The 24,650-nt window shown below is 36.5% G+C and overlaps 1 protein-coding gene across 1 annotated transcript in view; it reads right to left on the reverse strand.

Moving 5' to 3' along the window:
- Window positions 1–24,450, reverse strand: part of ZFPM2 (zinc finger protein, FOG family member 2) — a 483,882-nt gene extending 459,432 nt beyond the window's left edge. The window contains exon 1 of the mRNA XM_082601162.1: window positions 23,993–24,450. Within this exon, the coding sequence (XP_082457288.1) occupies window positions 23,993–24,032 (40 nt within the window). The 5' untranslated portion in view covers window positions 24,033–24,450. The remainder of the gene's footprint in view (window positions 1–23,992) is intronic.
- Window positions 24,451–24,650: the final 200 nt, after the last annotated feature.

Here is a 24,650-nt window from a genome sequence, read left to right on the forward strand (position 1 = left end):
GGCTGTTGAGGAATGGGTGGATCACAGTCTCTGAGAGACATGTGCCCCCTCACCCTTGAGAGTGGTTGCCAATAATTTTATAAGAAAAGATATTTATTTCATTGCTCCTCATCAACAGCATCAAGTTTAAGAAATTTTTATCCAACAGATAATTCAAGGACCCCAGCAGTCACTCTTTGTCACGTTACCCTATTTGGTCTTCTTCATAACACTTACCGTACCTGACATCAGGTTGTACATTCACTGAGTTACTGTTTTTATTGCCGATTGCCCACCTCTAGAATGTAAGCTCTAGAAGAGCAGAGAACTTACCTTCCTAGGGCATGACTGAACAGTACCAAGAGGACTCAAAGATCACAATGCATATTTGTGAAATAGGATAAACAGAATTGTAGGGAAAAAGTAATACAAAATTTCTTAATTAGCAGTCTCCATTGTTTGTAAGACACAACATCAGTAAGTTTTTCAAGAGAGAAAAACTATTGCAATATTAAACGGATTTATTGATTTTAAATCAAGCTATACTCTGATTTTAGGAACAACAAAATATGAATCCTAAAGTCAAGAAATGGGTTTCGGCTTTACCTTCTTAAAATTAGTCAAAGATTTATACAGTCATCAGGGTTTTTCATCAACACAGATTAGTGACCATCATCCTACTGTGTGATAAATCCACAGCTTAGAAGGAAATAAAGAATTTTAGTTGCTCTGGGCAGGTTTAGGAGTGATGACCTTCCAATATCTCTTGGGTTTTTAAAACACTGAAATTAGCTATTGGCCTCAAAGGTTTTTAGATTAGGAAACATCACTCCATTTTGCAGATGAGAATGAACTAAGACCTGGAGGTTCAGTGACTGTGCTCATGGTTATCTAAAAGGCTAGAGATGTCTCTCAGTGCCATGTCTCCTTCATCCTTCTCAAGGATGCTTTCCATTTTTCTAAGAAAAAAACCCCTTTGTTCAGTGCATGGTACGCAAGAGGAGCTCAATAAATGTCAGTTTCCTTTATTCCTAGATTTATATTTGCTGGGAATAAATAAACAAAAAACCCTAAAATTTCAAATCCTGTAACGGATCTTAATCCTACGATTTTTTTAATATCTCCTTTATAGCATCAGTTCTCATACCGTAAAAGTTGCCCTGGGGAAAACCAAGAAGTTTCAAATGAGAATTTGCACTGAAATATTATTATTGCTTTTAAAACATAAAGGGAGCAGGGTGGGGGGAAGAGAGAAGGAGAGCTGGAGAGAGAGAGAGAAAGAGAAAGAGGGGGAGAAGGAGAGGAAGGGGGGGGTGAGAATGACAGAATGTAAGAGAGAGAGATGTCAACCATTCAGTAACTCAGCAGGTTCACCAAGCCCTAGATTTCATTTTAGCCCACATTGCAGAGTTCAACTCTGATCTAACTACTAGCATGATTTTGGGGCGTCTGTTTGCAGATGCAGTAGAGTTATCAATCCGAACAGACACACAATCCGGGTCCAATGTCACTTCTCCTCATTATGTTAATAGTTAATACATGCAAATGAAAACACTCTAGCAATTTGATTTCTTTGAAGATAGTTTGCATATTGTCTTAGCCATAATGACTGTACACTTCTCTCAGCTTCCATTTATGCAAGGGTAGTTTAGTTCATTTTTATCAGCTCAAGTTCATTTTGGCTGCCATTGGAATGTATGTGCATGTTTCTTTTTTACCTTTTGCCTAATTACCATTCAGGTACCATAAGCAGATTTTTCATGCTATTGGTGTTTTTCTTAATTAAGAAACAAATGAATTCTCCCTAGCAAAAAAGATGGAACAACAGAATAAGATGCCAGGGGCTGATGTTCTGTTTCTTAATTGAAGCAGTTCTATTGTCTGGTGTCGGTAGTGAGGGGGCAGAAATGTCATAAGTGTAGAATGTTAATACAAAAATACATAAAATAACATAAAACTTCTTTTAAAAATAAAGAGGAAATACAAAAAAAGGCTGTAAGAACTTTGAAAACATAGATTTTTATCCACATATTAATTCTGACAGTAACAAAGTAGCTTCATTTACAAATCCCTCACACTTCGAAAGCCTGAGGTTCTAACCTCAATCCTGAGAGATATGCCTGCCCCTCTCTGCTTGTCTAGTTAACTGTACCCTGCTTATTTGCTCTTCATCATTAAGGAGACACCCAGGGGAACAATTTGTTTCTTTAATTTGTGAAAAAAAAACCCATTGTCTTTTAAGTTGCATTCTTCTTTTTCTACCCACAGTAAAATCTCAATGTCCTACCCATATAGTCAGTAAGCATTACTGCAACCATAAAATAAGATGCATGCAAATTCATACAGACAACTCTTCCATTTCTCTTGGGGTAATGAAAACTTCGGGTAATCAAGGTTTTAGAAGAAAGTTGAGTCTTTTACCCACTTCTATACTGATGGCAAAAATCTGGACTAGTGAATGATATAAAAGGTTACATGTTTTTCTCTTTAATCAAAGCTCTAGGGTAGTTATTCTTTCACTTATGACTTTACTCCTATCTCAGATTACTGAAGTCCCACCTTATTATTATTTTACTTAAATTTTTTAAAACATGAAAATCCATTACTATACAAAATAAGGTAATAAAGATTAAATAAGCATCAGAGTAATATGTTTTGCTAATAGGAAGAGAACATTATTAAAAAATATCTCAAGGTATCATTTTCTAAATTACTGAGTTTCTACTGTTACTGATAACTTTTTACTTGCTATCACTGAGGTGTCTGAGTTATGTATGGGATATATCCAAGAACCAAATAAAGAAAAGGAATTTTAAAATATATAAATAATATATATGTGAATGAGACATATCCTTCTATAGTTTCTTCCTATATGAAGGGAAGGGTCATAACTTACTTGGTATAACACTATGCACATGTAAGGGGACCCTTTATTAAAACCTAGTATTTTAGGATAATGTGTAATATCACAGAAAATACCTTTAGGTTGCTCTGAAAGCATAATTTATGGTTTTTAAAAAGGAAATAAATTATTTTGAGATGATTTTTAAAACACTCTATCAAAGCATGGAAAATATTTCCTGAAGTTGTCCCAATGAATGTCAACAGGACAACTGGAAGGGAGTTGCCTACGGAAAAGAAGGTCTGTGAGAAGTGAATGTGTTACACACAAAATTATATACATATACACAAGGTCATTGGTATAACCATAATAAATTTGAGAATCCATATTTCTGTGAAAGTCATAAGATAAATTTCAAAAAGCTTAACTAACTCACAAAATCTGGAATCCTGTGAAACTGTCAAGGGACTCCTTAATCCAATCATTTTTCATTTCACTATTTTTAAACAAAACCGTGAACAATAACCAAAAATACGTTTCCATGTCTGCTTTCTTTACGCTCTGATATATTTGAAAGGATATACTCAGTCCACTTAATAGAGTCACTCACATGATAATAAAATATTACATGATATTCAGTTTAGTTGTTTTTGATCATGGAAACCATGAAATAAGACCTAAGGACAATTCCTCTCTTTCCCTTCTTGAGCTTCTATAATATTAGGATGATCGGGAAAAGGGAGAAAAGCGAAGAGTTTGAAGCTTTGAGATTTACAAATTCCATATATATATGGAATATATATACACATACTAAATATATATATATATATAAGTGTAAACTAGAATAAACATAATTTTTCTTAAAAGTTTATCTAGAAGCTCATGAAATTTATTTCCTCAAATTCTTCAAGTAAGGAGATTAAAAATGTCCATTATCAATCTTAACCCAGTGGCAAAATGTTTAGACAACAAATTTTCCTACCCCTGCAGCAGTGTGAAGCTGCTGTCTTTCCCCACCCCCCAGACTCTGACGTGCTAACATGGTGTCCCTGCCAAATTCTTGGCATTGGAAGAGGGGGGAAGAGGCCATACCATAACGTGTTGATAATGAGGAGATAGAAATAGCAAACCAGCTGGATTGTCCTAATAAAGTATGTCTGGGATTTAGAGACACAACAACTATGTGTTCAGGTCATCCAAATGCATTTTAACCAACTGGTTTCTTCAGTGACCTTTTCAGATACTCCACTCAGAAGCTTTCTAAATGAATTTTATGTGTTAACTCCAGAACTGTCTGGGGGGAAGAAGAAAAACGCTTACTTACATTTCATGGTAATGATTATTATACCCAAGTCACCTCAGGTTATTTAATACCAAAAAATTAGACAAAATGTTCTGTGACAGATGTCATAAATTTTAAAAATATTTACCAGTTTCTATGTGTGATGAATATACCACATTCACTATCAATATATTTTATAAAGCATTTCCCAATGAATCTTAAAATATTTTCTTCCTTGGGAATAAAGTACACGTTACTTAAAAAGCGACTTTAGAGTTGTCTGGGAGAAAAGCTTTAATTATTTAGAATATTCAACAAGTTCTATCTTTTTATTCCAACTAGGAACAGTATTTTTAAAAAAATAATTCATTTAAATATTTGTCTATTAAAATATGCAAACCAAACACCTTAAACTTATATTTTGAATACCTGGGGATATTTATCACTACAAGAGAACAATTTATTTTTATGGATTTGACCTCAAAAATGCCAATAATAAAGATGTTTTACTAGTGTATGCCTAGTACTGGTCTAAGCTCTTTGCATGTATTAATCCATTTAATCCTCATAATAGCCCTTGTTTAGGTTTCTTTAATAACCTCTTTTTAACAAATGGAGGAAACTGAGTCACAGATTAAGTAGTAGGTTGGCCCAAAAGTTCGTTCGGCTTTTCATAACATCTTACAGAAAAACCTAAATGAACTCTTTGGCCAACCCAATAATTTGCTCAAGGACACGAAACAATAAGGTGGCTGAGCTGGAATTAGAACCCCGAGGTAAGACTCCAAATTTCTGAAAGAGAATACCACCCATGCCCTCTCTCTAAAGGGTGACTGACTCAATCCCTTTCTAAATAAAAAGGTTAATATGTGGCTTTGTGCTGCACATCCACTCAAGTGTCATCCCATAGCCAGCCAATGAACTTTGTGTCTTCAAGTTAATGTATAAATTTACCAACATGTTCATTTTCAAGTAGATAGCTTACAAAGTTATTTCCTAGATTATTCAGTCCTCTGGGCTAACACATTCCCGCAGAGTGGCTAAGAAGAAGCAGCACCGCATTTGATCACGATACGAGGCATGTAACAGGTCACCCAATTCTGAAAATGGATGCTAGTAACATCAGTAATTCTGATAACTCTTCATCCCAGAAACCAGTCACCCTAGAAATGTTGTAGAGCCTTCTGGACAAAGGTAGTTTTAACAGATCAACTTCAATAATTTATTCTACTAGGCCTTGCTCTGAGTCTATTTTTAGTGCTAACCACTAACTTTATCATCATGAAAACCACTTGTGGCTTTTCAACACTTGATGGCTGGGATATCAGCAGGCCACATGGAAGCAGGGGGCTGGATCCACTTTGGGTGTGTTTTCCACTGATGCTTTCCTTTACTTCTCTGGGTCTTTAAGAATAGAATTCTTACAACAAAACAGAAACAAACTCGGAACAAACTAGTGTACCAGTGGGGACAGGGATGGGGCAAGAGGCAAGAGAGGGGTAGAGGATTAAGAAAAAGTACAAACTACTGTGTATAAAATAATTAAGATATAAGGATGTATTGTACAACACAGGGAATATAGCCAATATCTTATAATAACTTTAGATGGAGTGTATTCTATAAAAATATTGAATCACTATGTTGTACAGCTGAAAGTAATATAATATTGTAAATCAACTATACTTTAATTAAAAAAAGAATAGACTTCTTTTTTTTTTTTTTTTTTTTTTTTTTTTTTTTTTGCGGTATGCGGGCCTCTCGCTGTTGTGGCCTCTCCCGTTGCGGAGCACAGGCTCCGGACGCGCAGGCTCAGCGGCCATGGCTCATGGGCCTAGCCGCTCCGCGGCATGTGGGATCTTCCCGGACCGGGGCACGAACCCGTGTCCCCTGCATCGGCAGGCGGACTCTCAACCACTGCGCCACCAGGGAAGCCCAAGAATAATAGACTTCTTAATGGCAAGACATACCTCAAGAAGCCAAATCAATTTTTTTTCATACACCTAGTTGTCTATTTACACAAAGTCATTGCATAATGCCACTAATGAGATGAATTTACCTACATTCGAGTATGCATCTGGGTAGCAACTCCGTCCAAAATGAGAATCTAAAATCCAATAAGAACTTCAACCCCACCTGGGTTTTTCAGAATCCATGAAAATGAACTGAATGAAATTGACCTTTTGGTCGTATGTTCTAACAAGGCTGAAATTTTTAGAACAGTCTACCAGGTAAAAACAGACTTAGCAAGAAGTATTAGGTTTAGGTTCCTTCAAATGAGAGTAACAAACATTTCATTTGTTTTCAGGTTATAATTTGCCTATAATTCAGGTTATAACAACTCCGTATGTTACTTCTACACCAACTTTATGCCCACTTCTTTAAAATTATTTGACAAAAAAATCAACATAGGTCATTTCCTTTTCCACTCTGTAATAATTATCAGAGGAAATTTATGGTGGCATTTATGATTCAAGACCTTCATGCTTTCTCAGTGTGTCCTTCTTAAATTCCAGTGAAACTCTAAGCTGTAGCTTATACCATGCTCCAGTCCATCTCCTGCTTCTACTGTTGCTGTTGCTCCCACAAGAACATATGAAATAGTTTGGAAGATTTTCAAGGATACAAAATCATTAAGAAGGTGCAAAAAAGAGCAACATATTTGGCACAAAACCAATTTATAAATATGTCTGCATATAATAATGTGAAGAAAAATAACAGGCATCTTAAAATCACTCAGAAAGTAAAACACTGGATATGGGTTCAAGATGAACTGTTTCAGGCAGAGCAGGACAAAATTTCTGAACTCAGAAAAACAACATCATGGGGACAAACTTCTTTTTGTAGAACAGGGCCTATAACAGTACCTCACATTTTAAAGAATAGATCTTTTATCAAAAACCAAACTATCATACACTATATCTGAGGTTAATAACACAGCCATGAACTATGCTGAGAATAGAGAAATGCTGTATTTTAAAAGGCAATGTATTAAATTCCTTTTCTCTGTGCTATTTCCTTCTACAAAGTAAAACAGAGCTTAATCTTCACTTGAGTGCTCACTTTTGGTATATTCTCATATTAAGCTTAATAAGGACTATAGAAAAAATTATCATTATAGCTCTTCTCCCTCACAGTAAAGTCTGAATTGGACAGATATTGGAATATTTTATTAAATATTTTTCCATCTTCTATCCTTTCTTCCCAACCGCCAACCATATTTCTATCCTCCCAACTACACAACTGAGGGGAAGATAAGCAATTTAAAACTTAATTATATTGGCAATATGTACTTGACTATTTCCTACTCCTCACACACCTCCCCTCACAACAGAATTTATTAGTAGCAGTAATGGTAATGGTATGACAATAAGGGAATCTATGTCCTCCTCCAAATTTCCAGTCCTAATTCCCAGAGAAAAGCATCATTAATAATTTCTTGCACATTTTCAGACACTTTTCATGAAAATATATACATATACTTGTATCTATTCGTTCTTTCATTTCTTAAAATACAAGTAGAGAGATGCCATACTAAAATATTTTTTTCACTTTATAAGTCTTTCAGATATTATCATAGCAGCATGGACACATCTGTCTCGTCCTTTATAACACATGAATGACACTGGGGATTGCTCCACAACTTTATTTAACCCATCCCCTGTTAATGGACGTTTAGGTAATTTCTAATTATCTGCTATTACAAACCATGCTGTAAGAGCACACATATGAAGGTTTCTATGGGATATGCAGAATTGCTAGGTCAAAGAGTATATGTGCAATTTTAATAGCTATAAACTGACAAATTGTCTTTCAAAGAGGTTGCAGCAATTGGCAATCCCAGTTAAAACTGGTCTGCCCGCTTTCTATTGAAAATTTATCCTTCTCGATATTCAGTTATAAAATTAGGCTAATGCATATGAATGAATGCAAAACTACCCTCAAAGACAATCTCATGAGTTAAGCACAAACAGATTCAATTAAAAAGATATTGCTCTGTTCGTTTATTTTCCCATGCGTTGTCTCACCTCAATAAAATATTCATAGTAAACTACTGAATGCCCTCAGTGACTGTTTTAGCCATCCGCTAAAATGTTGTTATTAAATCAACATCTAAAAGTTGGAGGGTAGCACAGAGGTCTAAGGTTAAATTCAAGATATCAATAATTGTTAAATTTAACAAAATGAAAGTTGACTAGAACCCACTCTACTGTCAGCTCACGGTTTTCTTGTCCTCTCTTATACCAAATTGGTAATTACCACCTACATTCAAAATCCACTAATCGGGCTCTATTTTTCAAAATCTGCATTGACCATCAATTACCTAAAGAATAAGTTCAAGTTCTTTAAAACAGCACACAAAGTCCTTTAAAACTCTGGTACCAAATCAAGTTCAAGCTGCATTCTGTCACTGTTTTCTATGTACTTTTCATCTTTGCTCACAACTATTCACTGGACCTTGAAAATGTTATGTTCTTAATGCCTTTCTGCTCTTGGCCAAGCTGTTGATTCTGTCGGGATACAACTCCCTCTTGTCCTGACTGGATCTTCAACTCCTCCTTCAAGACCCAGCTTAAGTAAGATCTCATCCTAGAGGCTTATCCTGAGTCACAGAGGCATCTTCGTACCCATATCACTTTCTAGTTCCATCTATCAAGAACATGTCATAGTGTACAGTAATCATGCCTTTCTCCTTCACTATCTAATGTGCTACTTGACAGGAGAGACCATAGTTTGTTAATTTTTCTATTTTCTCCTCCCTATGGTTTAGCACATTACACACAATTGATACTTTGTTTAATGACTGTTGAATGAAGAAATGGGAGTTAATTTAATTTAAATATAAGGCATGTGAGTAACTCTTTTTCTTTTGGGTGGAAAACTGCAAAACCACTTTTATTAAAAGATAAACCACAGGAAATGATGTTGAGTTTTAAAAAATTGTTCATTCATTCAGCTAGTATTCTTTGAGTGTTTGTTACATTCCAGGTATTCTTCTAGCAATTGGAGGTAGAGAAGTGAACAAGACCAGGTCCTGCCCATCGAGCTTAGATTCTAGTGAGAAGTCATCTAATAAAGAAGTACACATACTAACAGATAAAAAAAGAAGATAATTTCAGATAAATATCAGTGTAATGAAAATAAAATAAGGTAACAGGCTAGAGAGCAAACTGAGGCATGTATGGGGACAGAAAATTCTAAATGAGGGCTAAGGGAGGACTTTCTTAACAGTTGACATGTGAAGTGAAAAGTGAATGATAAGAAGACAGCCATATGGAAATCTAGGGAAATGGCATTTCAGAGAGAGAAGTAGCTTGGCATGTTCAAGGAACAAAATGAAGACCAGTAAAGATAAAATGTAGTGAATGTAGGTGGTTTATGGGGGCCAGTCAGGGTAGGAATTGGGAAGAGAAGTGGCACATGATCATGGTACACTTGGTGATCAGGTCAGACAAGAAGGCAACAAATAGATCACAGAGGATGCAATAAGCAATGATTTTTAAAAACTCAGATGTCATTTGAAAAGGACATCCACTGGGGACTTACAACAGCAAGGTGATAGGATTTGATTTTATGATTTTGAAAGAATCTTTTGGCAAATAAAAATGAAACTGTTCCTCTTTTATACGGCTACATTTTGCAATGTAACAAGTGATCATATAGCCACCTAGACAGAAATTCTTTTGAGTGGTCTTAAAGTTTTCGTGGGGCTGTGAAGCCCATTGAGTGTCTCATAAAAACCTCTTCCCAGAAAAATTCTTAAATACACAAAATTTTGTATAAAATATCTGGATATTCTCAAACTCTTCAAAGTCTATGGATCCCAGGCTAAAAGTTCTTGATTCAATATATAATAATTAATTTTTCCTTCTTGGGCTAATAAGAACAATGTGCATTCAACATTTGTTTCACCTCTGGTAATACCTAAGAGATTATTTCTCAGTATAAAGAACACTGGTGATAACCAGTTTAGAGAAAACAAATCTCTAAAAGTCTTCCTTAGTAACATCCCACACCTGAACCCTTTTGTTCATCTTTTTTCAAAATGTAAACTTACAAACCAAGGATGAAAAAACATAAAAGTGAATGTCGGACTAATCAGTCCAGCCACTGAATCTCAAACTCATACTCTTCCTTAAGTGAGAGTTCCGAAGCCGTAGAACTAATCAAGAAATTGCAGTCTAGCTGACCAAATAGCTGATTGCTACTTTCCATTCACAGGGACTTGCTGATCTTAATTATTTTTATGATGTGGCAGTTTTTTCATTTGTCAATTTTAAATTTCCTCAGTGAATAATTAGATATTTTTCAGATGCAGCTTACACATATGCAAAAAAAGTATGCAGTTGAAAACCACATGGAGTGTTCTAATTTCCCTAACACCATACACAAAAATAAACTCAAAATGGATTAAAGACCTAAATGTAAGGCCAGACACTATAAAACTCTTGGAGGAAAACAGAGGCAGAACACTCTATGACATACATCACAGCAAGATCCTTTTTTGACCCACCTCCTAGATAAATGGAAATAAAAACAAAAATAAGCAAATGGGACCTAATGAAACTTAAAAGCTTTTGCACAACAAAAGAAACCATAAAAAAGACAACCCTCAGAATGGGAGAAAATATTTGCAAATGAAGCAACTGACAAAGGATTATTCTCCAACATTTACAAGCAGCTCATGCAGCTCAATATCAAAAAACAAACAACCCAGTCCAAAAATGGGCAAAAGACCTAAACAGACATTTCTCCAAAGAAGATATACAGATTGCCAACAAACACATGAAAGGATTCTCAACATCACTAATCATTAGAGAAATGCAAATCAAAACTACAATGAGGTATCACCTCACACCGGTCAGAATGGCCATCATCAAAAAATCTACAAACAATAATTGCTGGAGAGGGTGTGGAGAAAAGGAAACGCTCTTGCACTGATGGTGGGAATGTAAATTGATACAGCCACTATGGAGAGCAGTATGGAGTTTCCTTAAAAAACTACAAATAGAACTACCATACAACCCAGCAATCCCACTACCGGGCATATACCCTGAGAAAACCATAATTCAAAAAGAGACATGTACCACAATGTTCACTGCAGCTCTATTTACAATAGCCAGGACATGGAAGCAATCTAAGTGTCCATCGACAGATGAATGGATAAAGAAGGTGTGGCACATATATACAATGGAATATTACTCAGCCATAGAAAGAAATGAAATTGAGTTATTTGTGGTGAGTTGGATGGACCTAGAGACCGTCATACAGAGTGAAGTAAGTCAGAAAGAGAAAAACAAATACCGTATGCTAACACATATATATGGAATCTAAAAAAAAAAAAAAAAGGTTCTGAAGAACCTAGAGGCAGGACAGGAATAAAGATGCAGACGTAGAGAATGGACTTGAGGACACGGGGAAGGGGAAGGGGAAGCTGGGACGAAGTGAGAGGGTGACATGGACATATATACACTACCAAATGTAAAATAGATAGCTAGTGGGAAGCAGCCGCATAGCACAGGGAGATCAGCTCGGTGCTTTGTGTCCACCTAGAGGGGTGGGATAGGGAGGCTGGGAGGGAGATGTGCGAGGGAGGAGATATGAGGGTACATGTTTATGTATAGTTGATTAACTTTGTGATACAGCAGAAATTAACACACCATTGTAAAGCAATTATACTCCAATAAAGATGTTAAAAAAAAAACATGGAATAACAGACAAAAAACGCTGAAGGAATAAAAGGGTTCAGAAGGCAGTATTAGATAATCTATGATACTTTGTGTGTGCACGCGCACAGAAAAGCAAATTAATAAACTTTAGAGGGCTTTCCTGGTGGCGCAGTGGTTGGGAATCTGCCTGCCAATGCAGGGGACACGGGTTCGAGACCTGGTCTGGGAAGATCCCACATGCCACGGAGCCATTAAGCCCATGAGCCACAACTACTGAGCCTGCGCGTCTGGAGCCTGTGCTCCGCAACAAGAGAGGCCGCGACAGTGAGAGGCCCACACACCGCGATGAAGTGTGGCCCCCGTTCGCCGCAACTTGAGAAAGCCCTCGCACAGAAACGAAGACCCAACACAGCCAAAAATAAATAAATAAATTTATTTTTTTAAAAATAAAAATAAGTAAAAAAATAAACTTTAGACAGCTACTCATGGATACGCAAGAAAAAAAAACCCTCTAAATACTTATCAAAGCAATTTGCATTTTACAACTGTTATACCACCTTAAAACGAAACATCATTTTTACTGGATAACTGAGAAATGTATCACAGACTTATACAGCAACTGTGCTAGGGAAATCCACTTGTGTTCTCATTTCCCTGATGTAACAAAAAGTATTGACCATTATTAGCTACCATCAGTAAATAACATCCATCAGTAATGTGACCATCAGAACAGAATCACTAAAGTGCTTCTTTTGCCTGAAACATCTTTTCTGAAAAAGTTTTTGTAACCACACCTATAATGATTCTTCATTATTCCTGAGACGATAGATAGATAGATATAGAGAGAGAGGTAGACAGATAGATAGGTCTCTTTGTTCCATATAAATGTATGTAGAAGAGACTAGGTCATTTTCTTATGGCACCTTTCTTGGAAGTATTACTAATCACGACTGAAATGGCCATTAGCCCCCATTCCCTGATCACTTATTATGAGTACCACTTCAGGTTTTGGCGCATGTGCTTTCATACAGTATTCCACTTATACTATCAGTAATACAGCACCTTGCAGAATTCATCCTGTTGGTATTAAGCCTACAGTATTAGCTGAGACCCAACTGTCCTTTGGAGATCCGATCCTTAAAACTCAGAGAAAAGAGATACATCCTAAAGGATTTCTAGAGAGAATCAAATTGCCCTAAATCTAAATTCAAATCCAAGCTGTCCAAATTCCAATACTATAACGGTTTTACTAATTTTCATGGCTAACACTGGAAAACATTTCATTCTAAAACTAGCTATTTTGGTTTTCTTTCTTTCCTTTTTCCTTCTTCCCTTCCTTGTTTCTTCTAATAGTAGACATAGTTTATCTAATTTACCTAATAGTAGATATAATCAATATCTACTATTAATTATGTTCAAACTCAAAAGCGATCTACAGTGTTGTTCTGTAGTAGCATATAAACTGGCTAACATATATTTTAGGTGATTTTAGTATGTCAAGAATTTGGGATTTTCCATGATTAAAATACAAAGAAACATTATAATAATCCTATCACAAGCAAGAGTAAAGTTCAGCAAACTACAGCCACAATCATTCACTAACCACAGACCTGTACAAAATATAAAGTTCTCCCATTGTGCCTAGAAAGATTTTTCCAAACTCTGACATGTCTAAACCGTGGAATAGAATATTTTTCACCTAAACTTCGCATAATCTATGATACCCAAACACCTGGAGCTGATAACTCTAGATTAAGTTACATTGTAATTTCCCCTCAGTAAATCTATATTTCTCCATAAAAAGTATTTTCTAATATTAAATTTAGCCAATTTATGTGTCATGGTTATTTTTGCCTTACAAGATTATAATAAAATGAAATAAGCAAAAGTCGTTATATATTGCAAAGTTTCACATAAAATATCACATAATTATCAAAAAAATATGTCCTTGCCCTTGTGACATAAAGCATGTAAAAACATTAGATTAAAAAAACAGGAAGGTAGTCACAGATTTCTGTTTGTAGACTGAATCTTCATGCCTTTAAGTGACTATCAAATATTAGGGCCTAGACCTAAAAACAAAAGAATGAAATATTAACAATGTCCCACCTTGTGGGAGCTCGACATCACTTGACATTACACAGAAACTGACCTTTTTGTCCTTCAGGCTTGCCTACCCGGCCCCATCTTCTATCGCAAAAGCCAAATCATCTGATCCCAAACTAACTGTCAACTGCCTGTGATGGTGGGGAAGCCAGACATCAATCAATCAGGTTTTATCAGACGCTCTCTTCGTTTCTCTGTTGTGCTCATCTTATCATCTGACCCAGTTGTAGCCCTGACTTCAGAAGCTTAAGCAACTTGATGACAAAATATGTGCCGGTTTGTCCAAGATGCACATCGTTAAGAAGTGGGGTGATATTTTTAGCAGCTACCTAATATATTTGCAAATGAACTCTTGAATATTTCAGATCTACACAGGCCCCATGCTGGTCAGTCTCTCCTGCCCACTGAGTCTGTTCTTGGCTGTGGGAGGCCCAATAAATCAAAAATCTGTAAAAATACTTAGGTACAAGTCAAACATCATCGGGAAATGTCACTGTTTTCATGGCAATGTGGGCAGAAAGGTTAACAAAATGAGAATTTCAGGATGTCACTTCAAGAAAAGAAAGAAGACCTAACTGATAAATGTGCACAATACAAATTCAGATAGTTTTATCCCAAATAAATAAAAATAAGTCAGAAAATTAAAAGCCTTTTTATCTATTCCTATTGACTGTGGAGTCTTGGAGGAAAAAAATGTTTAGACTGTCAACGCTGTTGGCAAATCTACATTAGCTGTCCCGCTGCTCTAATGATATAAAGAATGTACTCGTACACATAAACTAGTTGGGTAAGGAATCAACTATGACATAGATTATGAGTTTAAAATTTTTTAATTCAAAGAAAATATCTTTTACATAATCTTTACACAAAAGTGAGAAGAGTGAAATATAGACATATTTTGTGGATATAAATACTCTATGTTAGCATAAGTACCCACTTGCTTAACTTAGTCTTCTTTTTTTTTCAAGGAGTAATTAATTTTTAAGATTTTCCTTAAAATCAAAAGAACAACTTTTATGATGAATATAGGATTTTCATTAAAGGCAATGTTGTCAATATCCCATCCAGCTCTCATTAAAATCTTCACTGAACTATATTTTGAAAGTATTTTAAAAGCAACATAAAATTTATCCACAAAATTTATTCACATAAATACGTACCTTAATCATAAAAGTATGGGCTATGAACATCACAATGTATTACAGTGATAATATTTTGACATGGATGAAAATGCACACCATGAAAATAATTTGTACACAACAAATGAGAAAGTACAAGAATAATTTGTACATCATTTCAAAAGATTCCCACTGAATTCAAAGCATTTTATTAAAAAAAATTTTTTTAAAGACTTTGAACTTCTCAGTAGACCCAGTAAGCAAGAATTACTAAAATTAATGATACACAAATTTGTATCATTTAATTTTAAATAATCAGAACTTTTAATTGAATTACCTGATAATCTTTAAAACCTTTCTTCTAAATTAGGGAATTTAAATGTAGTAAGCAAGAGGGAAATGGACAATATTTAGTGTATTCAATTATTATTTACTATCATTATTATTTTTTATTATCTTTAAAGCCACTTAGTAGTATAAGATTTTCAGCTATTTTTTTGGCACACATTTAGAGGAATCTGGCCCTCAACTGAACTTGAATATCTGTCAATTAACTATTTTTAATCTTCTAACTTCCAGTTTATTGCAGGCTCACATCAATTTCAGAATATAACACAACAAAGCAAGTTTTTCTTAAAGAGTACACTATTATTCATATCCCAAATGAACGACTAATAAGAAAATTAAAAGTTCCAGATTAATAGGTAATAAAGGACAAATATTTGTCTCAGTTTTGTAATTAATCCTTCACCCTACTCAAGTTTAAAGATACTTCCAAAGTTTGAATAACTAAAATAATTTTAGAGATTGTGGCTGAAAAACCTATGTCAAGTAACTCACACAAGAAATCTTCCATATGCAATATTATATAGATGTTAACTTGTTGAAAATTCTCTTCTATTGTCTCAACAAGAGATGTTCACCAAAGTTCTACAAATGTAGATTAGAGTAATTCATATCTTCAAAAGGATTTCTCTAAGAAGGGAATCAACTAAAAAATAATGTTAAATATATCTTCAATAAATGTCCATTTAGAGATAATTTTAGATGCATTTTGGGGTTTAAAATAGCTTTTAAAATAGGCTGCACAAAAGCTAGGTGTTACAGCTTTTATGTGGGCTATTAAAATTATATATGTTTGTGGTAGCCTATATATAAGCTATTTTATATATATTTGTGGTAGTTGGTTAAGATACATCTAACATTATCAAAAGTCAAATCATGTATAAGGAAACATCAGACTAATACCATTCAACAACTTCTAACAATTCAAAGGGGCAACAGTCAGTGGCAGATGTCCAGATGAAATGAAGGTCTATTTAATACTAAATATTACACGAGTGCCTCTTATAAACGTATTCCCTTTATTTTTTTACACTCATGGGGATATTACCAGAATATTAAATATTAAATGGCACTGCCTTGCAGACTATATAAAGAGTTGACTTTCAGCTATTACATGGACAATGCCTGGAATGAATAAGCAATTATATGGCATTGGTTATAGCCATCAGGCACTCAACATTCATTTTTAAAATCTCCAAAATCATGAGATACATATACAGTTTCCCCATATACAAACATATTTAAGTTTATTTAGTGCCCACAAGCTTAACAGGAAAGTTGAGCATTTCAGGCACCATTTCTAAATCCAGTTTTTACTCTTTAGCATACTTTTTTAAAAGAATAAGATGAATTTCCAAGGATCTGATTTAGAAAAAAAAAATGTTCATTTTAAGTGATCACTGTCTCTTAGAAATATCAACAAAATAGCATGTCTTTTGTTTCCTGGCTTTTGCAACTTAGGACCTTTTATTATCTTTGCAAACATCCTTTGAAGACATCTATCCTTTCAGCTTACTACATTAGGATTTCCTTTATTAGCAATGAATATTTGTTAACACTAAAATAGTCCCATGACACTTCTTCCATGGACCTTTCACAGCAAAACTCTCTGGCCTCAGACATGGGACTGGTTATCCTGCACCCATCGTGAGGCAAAACTGGTCCTCAAAAGTACTTTAAAAATAGTGGATACATTATTATAATGGACCAGGAAAGAAGGGATGAAATAGAAAAAATAAGAGCTTCTTATTTTAACACCTGAAATCTTGACCAAAACCAGTTCTACCCAGTAATTATCATATATTCATTTTTAGAAGTATTTGTCAAAAGCACAAATTACTAAGGCTTTAAATAATCCTGACTAGACAATTCTTCTCTTTTTGTCATCTCAAAAAGACAGTCTGACAGTAATGGTATGACACCCTCTCAGACAAGCCTCTCAGCATTAATATTTAAATCTTACCTATCCCTTGTGATTGGAATTCAGCCTCTATTCGCAAAAACTAAATCAATGTTCTTAGAGTTCAAACTAGATCCCTAAACAGTTTGCCACTCTCTATGCACAGATAAGATAAACTTTCTTTGACCCAAGAGATGAAGTTGCCATGACGATCAGAGAGTCCACTTTCTATATTGATATTTTGCTGATGTAACAACAAATAGAACCAGATCCTAGTGCTGATAATGGTGATTAATTAATACTAATATTGATCCCTACAAGCAAGAGACAAGGCTATTAACTTGAAGCCTGAAAAGTCAATTGTTACCTGTGGCAGAGATACTAGGAGCTGATTTGGAAGCATAATAAACAAATGTGCTATCTTTATGCTAATACCTTTAAAGACAGTTCTTTCTAGAATGCCAAATATTGCGATGTCTGAGCTTATTAATTTAATTGCATTTCAGCTTTTAAAAATGTAACCTTATTGAATGATACATACTTACCCCTTTATCTATGGTGGAAACACATTCTCTGGGACTGAAGTAACAGACTTTTGCTGCTGTTCATTTGGTGAGGGAATGAACTGATAATTTTACACAGTGGCAGGCGCTGAATCAGACAGGGTTTCAAAAATACCTGCAGTGTTCTTCTGAAATGTCCTACTAATCCTTCGGAATTGGGAAAGTAACAAAAACTCCAAGGGAATATGATTTGGAGAATGAGAGCTCCAGAGTTAATGTATTCACTCACATTTTCTAGTGAACAAAGATTGCATTGAAAAAAGTATTCTTGAAAAATTTTTTATTCCCAGATAAACCTAATTTTAGATTTTTCACACAATTTAGCCAAACATCAAAAACCTGCTCTAAAGTGTCACCTTATGAAAACCTGAATATACATTCTTTTGAAGGAAAGTTCATTTGAGAAGGCATTTTCTTTGACCATAAAAATTAATCACAGAATGTAGAATAAATAAGATTACCTTATTCATTTAATACCTTTTTAGCAAAAGTTACATATTGAAAAGGGGATGTGATTAAAATGCCAGTAAGTCCATTCTTGATTTGCCTTGTTTATGCGGAAGAGCAAAAATATCAGTATTAGAAATCCATACATCTAATTCCAGATATGTCATTTTAGCAAACACATTAGCTTCAATCTCGTTCTCTCAAAACTTTTTCCAGTGATAAGAACTAGCAGCAAAATGGGCTAATTAGTTTCATTTCTTTGTTTTTATCATGTGGAGGAAGAGCTAATTTAGTCCTTAAATAGTCCTCAAACAGCAGAAATAACATGGATGAGGGAGGCCTTGAAGAGCTCATGAACGGGAGAAATGAGTTACCTTAACTGTAACACAAAGTTAACTTAATTTACACTACCAAACAGGCAAAACATACATACATATGAGCTAGACAACTGACATAATCATTGAATATTTTAACTTATCCCCACAATTAACCAGAGACAAACTGATGTGTAAGTCTTTGCATTAACCCTTAAGTATATAATAGATTTTAAATTAACAAAATGTAAAAATCAGAAGCAAATTGTTTAACTGCACTACTGTCTTGCAAAACTTAACAGTACCAACTTAAACAATACAGTACAAGTCACATCTTTTCTATGTCTATATTTAAATAGCTCAGGAAATAAAATTTTAATTTACAAAGACTTATTGGTACCTTCTAATGTCTAAAGTGAACACTGATATCTTATGTGCAATTCAAAGAGATGCTTACACTCCTTGTAAATGAACCCATACAATTATATTATTCTTAATGTTTCTAGCTATAATTTATAGAAGAGTTCAAACTTCTTTGTCCATTTAAAAAATATTGAGATATATAATATTAAACCTCATAATTTTTCTTACTGCATAATTTTACAAATGAACCACTTTAGAAAGTTACCAGAAGTGGAAAACATAAGAGCTGCTCTTTTAATTTTAAGACATATCACCAAGTTTTAACCCTAAACTCTTTTATAGCAACTAGGGATGAAAATGCTACCTCATTTATATTTGCATTGTTGACTCCATTGAACTTAAAAAAAAAAACCTGACTTCATGATAATAACTCTTAAAAACTAGGATTCATATATTAGCCATTTTAAAATTTTCCTATTTTAAAAAAATCTACTAAATATTTATTCTTAGATTTTTTTCAGAAAAATTCTATGTATTGATATATTTCAAATTTGTAAATAAAGAAATTAATTTTTTACCTTACATTGGGTACCAATCTTTCTATTTTATTGATAAAACAACTATTATACATAATGTATTTTCCTTTATTTCATGGCCAGTGTAAAAATAGGCTTTCTGAAATGTTACTTAGTCAAAAACATAGAAAATGAAATTCCTAACATGAGACATACCATAAGCCAAAGAGAATGGCTTATTTTTTAAATGTTATAGTTACTTATTTTTAAAATCCAAAGAAATGAGTAATATGCTTCAAAGCAAAAATCTGTCTTAATATTTGGCAGGTGAAAAGAAAACATCCTGAGTATAAGAGTGATCAATGTATTTCAAATGTGCATAGCATACCCAAACCCCTTTTTAAAAATAATATTAATGATAATACAGTAGTTAATTAACCCCAAAATTATGGATTGAACATTAATACCAGAAACACTAAAAAAAAAAAAATCCTACACTAGAACAATGAAAAATAACCACAACCACTTCTTTGTGTAACATAATTTTAAGGTTCTGAAGATGATCCACTTAGAGATTTTCACATTTGCAAATATTAAATAAATTTAATATGCAATGTTCTCATTTAAAACAATAATCATTTTATAAGTAAAACATTTAATATTATGTACTTAAAAAAATATAGCATAAAACATTAAAATGCTACTGTGCAAGTCAGGGACTCATACAGCCTGAATTTATTAGATCATCTCAAATAACAAAAAGGTAATTTATTCACTATGAAAGGATTCCACCTTCTGCAAAAGCCCCTCTACAGAATTGCTAACAAGATTATTCTTAACAGGGGACATTTTACTTTCAAGGTGTATATTCATTCCCAATATCTACTTCACTTAAAAAAAAATTTTGCCTCTTAATTCACCCTTTCTTTTTTCCTTCACCACAAATTATTTGGCAAATGATCTAGACCGAACATTTCTGTTCTCCATGTTGGAAAACATCAAGCAATCTAAAAGTTTTAGGAAAACTGTTCTTGAATGGTATCAAGAAGAGTGCCTTTTCTTAATATTAGATGAAAATAAAGTACTTGAGTTTCTTTCCTCCCTTTCGACGTCTACATTAACTACTAGCTGGCATTTGCACAAAAAAAAAAGAAAAAAAATATTTTCCTGACCCCATAGCCAATACACTTAAGTGTGAATGAAGTTGGGGACATATAGGGCAGTAAACACATTACTAGAGACAACAGCTTTAAGAAGAAAATGACAGTAAACTGCACACACAACACAGTTACTAATCATAAAGAGATACATTGGTAAAAGAAAAAAAATCATCATTTCTGTCATAAATTTTGCAGTGCAGCCCCAGAATGGAGAACAATCTGGGCAATTTATTGGCATATTGGCAGGAGGTGATAAGGCTAAAAACAACAACAGCGAGCAGCTGTGCGAGGAGATGGGCAGATAGCATGATATGGCTCCCACACCAAACACCTCCCGTCCTATCAGGGCTTTTTATCAAACCAGGATTACAATAATAGCTCAGGAGAGAAAGCTTCTGAGGGGAGGGCAGAAAATATAGTCTTGGAATAGGAAAAAAAAAATCTAAATTTTGGGACAAAACATGGGGGCAAAATACATAATTTATCACTGTATTATCAGGAAATCCAGGCAGTCTAATCAAGGAGCACTGAGTGACTATTTTTTGCCTTATCATCCAAAGTGGTGGAAACGGAGAAGGAATTATCAGGCTTCTGCAGATTGCTGGGCTGGAATTTTAATGGTAATAATCGGGTTTCTGATGGTATATCTTCTCTGCTTATCTTTCCCATTATCTCCTCTTATCGGGCCAGTCATCATAGCAAATTAATGGTGCTCTTTCAGCGTTGCCTTTTTATCGCTGCCCAGAGAGCACCCAAGGGGATAGAATAAGCAAAATATTAAAATACTGCATAAATCACAATTTTAGATAGCAGGGAACTGTATGCAGTAAAAGAAAAAAAAAAAAACTGTGCCCAACAACCTTTTTGTCCTTTAAATTGACTGTCTTCAGAGTTTCTGGTATAAGCTGACTTTTGCTTGTCATAGTTGCTCTAAATTGGGTATGTTTTATCAGCGATGCCAAAGCTTTATTTTCAAATTCTGGACGTTTCCAAGTTTAAAATGCAGTTTCATTAGTTGCATGAAACACTACTGTTTCAAAATGCATCTCTTTCTGATATTTTCCAAACTTCTATTTGATCCAGAATATCAAAAGCAACACTGTTGTTTATAATTGTTTAAAAAAATGCTTCACTTATTATACACTACTAAAATTGGAGGGAGAGACCTATCATGGTAATGACTTTGAGTACCGAGACAAACTTCTCCACCTGCAAAACTGCCTCCTCCTCCTGGACAGGCAAAAGGAGGCAAATGCCAATAGGTTACAAACAAAGTGACTTTACAGCTGGTCAAACTAGTATCCCCCCCCCAAAGAAAAAACAGCTACTAGATAGCACTGCTCTCTATATAACAATTCAAAGAGCTCTAATTTTTCATTTTCCTTAACAGTGCAAGGGGAGTAGTGTGTCCACATTTGCATAGATTATCACTGTGACCCCAAATTGAATCCACTACAAGTCTAAACTGCATGTATATTAATAACACATATGAATGCATATATCAGCAGGCAATGATCACTGTCAACAAATATAAATATAATACTTGTTCACTTTCAAATGAGAGAACTTTTAAGTATTTTTGATAGTTAATAAATCACAGCATTCAAATAAGACTAAAATGTTTTATGACCTATAACACAAGTGTAGCATCAGCAATTAGTTCCAACGCTTTAATCTTCAATTATATGAGGTGGACATAGAAGAATAGAAAAAAAATTTTAATGTAGCTAATTGGGAAGATAACAAAGTATTTCCAAGTAGAATCAGATGGTCTTTGCACCATACAATCAATTAATATTAATTATTTATTAACAATCTAGACGACAGCCGTGAACTAAAAAGCATTTTGCCTTTAATAATGTTTACAATCATATCTTATAATAAACACAGTTTTGTACTATAAAATGCAACATTTACACACAGGGACGTGATCAATTTAGTTCTAAAAGGTAAAAGGCAATTAGTTGAAACCATGCAATAATCACTCTGAAAAAGTGAAAGTCTTCAAGAACGGTATCTCTACTCAATTAAAACTGCTTTGAGCCAAAAGTTAAGTCCAGCCCTTGCTTTAACCCAAGTTGCAGAAAATAGGAACTTAGGCGTAACAGACGAAATCCACGAAATAAAAGCTATTGAGTCAGGTCTGAGAGGCCAGGCTCTAAATACTTATGTAGAACACTGCTTATATCCTGGACCCCATTTCATACTGGCTACGTTGATTTATATGATTTATTTTAAAACTACATTAAATGAAATTTTCAACACGAGGAGGTGAGTAGGGTTAATAAGCAAGGGGGAAGGAGTGTCATTAAAGCTTTTTCCTAAAATTACACGATAATCAGTTTTACACTAGTTGCCAGACTTCAAACAACACGAAGAAATGGACACACCACATGGCTGGTAAAAAGAAAAAATAAGGCTGTTTCTCCTTTTCGGCCAAAGCGTTGAAGACGTGTCGCAGGGCGACAAAACACCATGGGAAGGATTTTCCCCAAGACGTGAAAAGTTGGCCGAGTTGAGCTCTGCGGATGTGTGCGTTTCGGGCAGGTGCCTCTCGCCCCGCTGTGTCCTTTCAGTACCACCCAGGCCCCTGGGGGCTCGGGGGCTTCAGGTCACGCTCTCTGCGGCGCCCAGGCTGCCTTGAACTCCCGCCTTCCGCGCTGGGAAGCGACCGGCGGCCCCTCCCAGCGAGGACTCCCGGCGCCTGCAGGGCCCGAGGTAAACCGCACGCCCGCTCCGCAGACCTCCCCGGCGACGCGAACTGGACGGCCCCGGAGCCCCCGGCCAGACCCGCCCGCCGCCAGTCCCGCGCCCGCAGGGCGGAGGCGCACGGCTGCCTGCTGCAGAGGCGCGAACTTTTACACCTACTTTTTGTTTCGCTTCGGCTTTGGGATCGCGACCCAGATACTGATTTTCCACCGCCTGGGGACGTTGTCCCCCTCGCCCCGAGGTCTCGACCAGCTGTTCAGAGAACTAAGTTCTCACCCCCGGTTGCTAAAATATGGTCCCCAAGAATAGCAGCCCGTCAAACGCAACAACAATGACAACAGCCGCGCTAGTAACAAATCTCCTAAATGAGTGGGGCTGCCCAAGCAGGCTCCACGAGACAGCAGCGCTAACTGCGCGCGGGGGTCGGGTTAAAAAGGACCCCGGAGCGCGAAGGATGAGCCGAGCAGGAGTGGGCTGCTCGTCGCAGCCGCTGTCTTGCCTGGCGCTCGGGCTGTCCGTGTGTCTGTGCCCGACTAGTTGTCCCTCCAGCTGCTCAGGCAAAGTTTGACAAATCCCGGGCAGCGGGAGCTTATTTCCCCGAGTCTCCCTCCCTTTTCCCGCCCCGCGCGCCCCCCTCCTCAGAAATAATCCCACCAACTCTCGGCGCCCCGTGCAAACTTACGTTTGATCTGCCGGGGTTTGCTCTGCTTTCGCCGGGACATGTCGGCGGCGGCCGCTGCCACTGGGGCTCCCGCGGTGCCCGCGGTCGGGGCTGCCGCTCCCTCGGCTCCCGCCGCCGCCGCCGCCGCCGCTGCCGCTGGCCAGGCTCGGGCCGCCGCCGGCCGGACTCCAGGTGCTCCGGACGCGCGGGATCCGGGCGCTGGGCTCCTCCGGGAGCCGCGGATCCACGTTTGGAGATGAGCAGGCAAATGAGGAGAGAGAGGGGGGCAAAGAGAGTGTGACAGTGGGGGGGGGGAGTGGGAGAGCGATGGGGGGAATGGGAATTTTCGAACGAATGGACAGGGAGAGAGAAAAGGGAAAGGGGGCCACGAAAAGAAGGAAGAGAAGGAGGGAGGGAAGGGAGAAAGAGCAGAGGGGAGAGGGAAGGAGAGGGGGCGGAAGGCGCGGGAGGAGGAGCGCGCTCGCTCTCCCCTCTCCGCGGCTCGTGGGGCAGATACTCGAGCGCCGCCGCCGCCGCCGCCGCCGCCGCCGCCGCTCCGGGCCGCGCAGCTCTCGCTCTGCCGCGGGAGGTGGCGAGGCGCGGGAGGGAGGGGCGCGCCGGGGCTGTGGGGAGGGGGGACTATTCCATCAGCGAAAGGAGGATTGGCTGCATCCAAAGC

The sequence above is a fragment of the Mesoplodon mirus genome, assembly GCF_964341445.2.
Source record: "Mesoplodon mirus genome assembly, chromosome: 16".
Lineage (NCBI taxonomy): Eukaryota > Metazoa > Chordata > Mammalia > Artiodactyla > Ziphiidae > Mesoplodon > Mesoplodon mirus.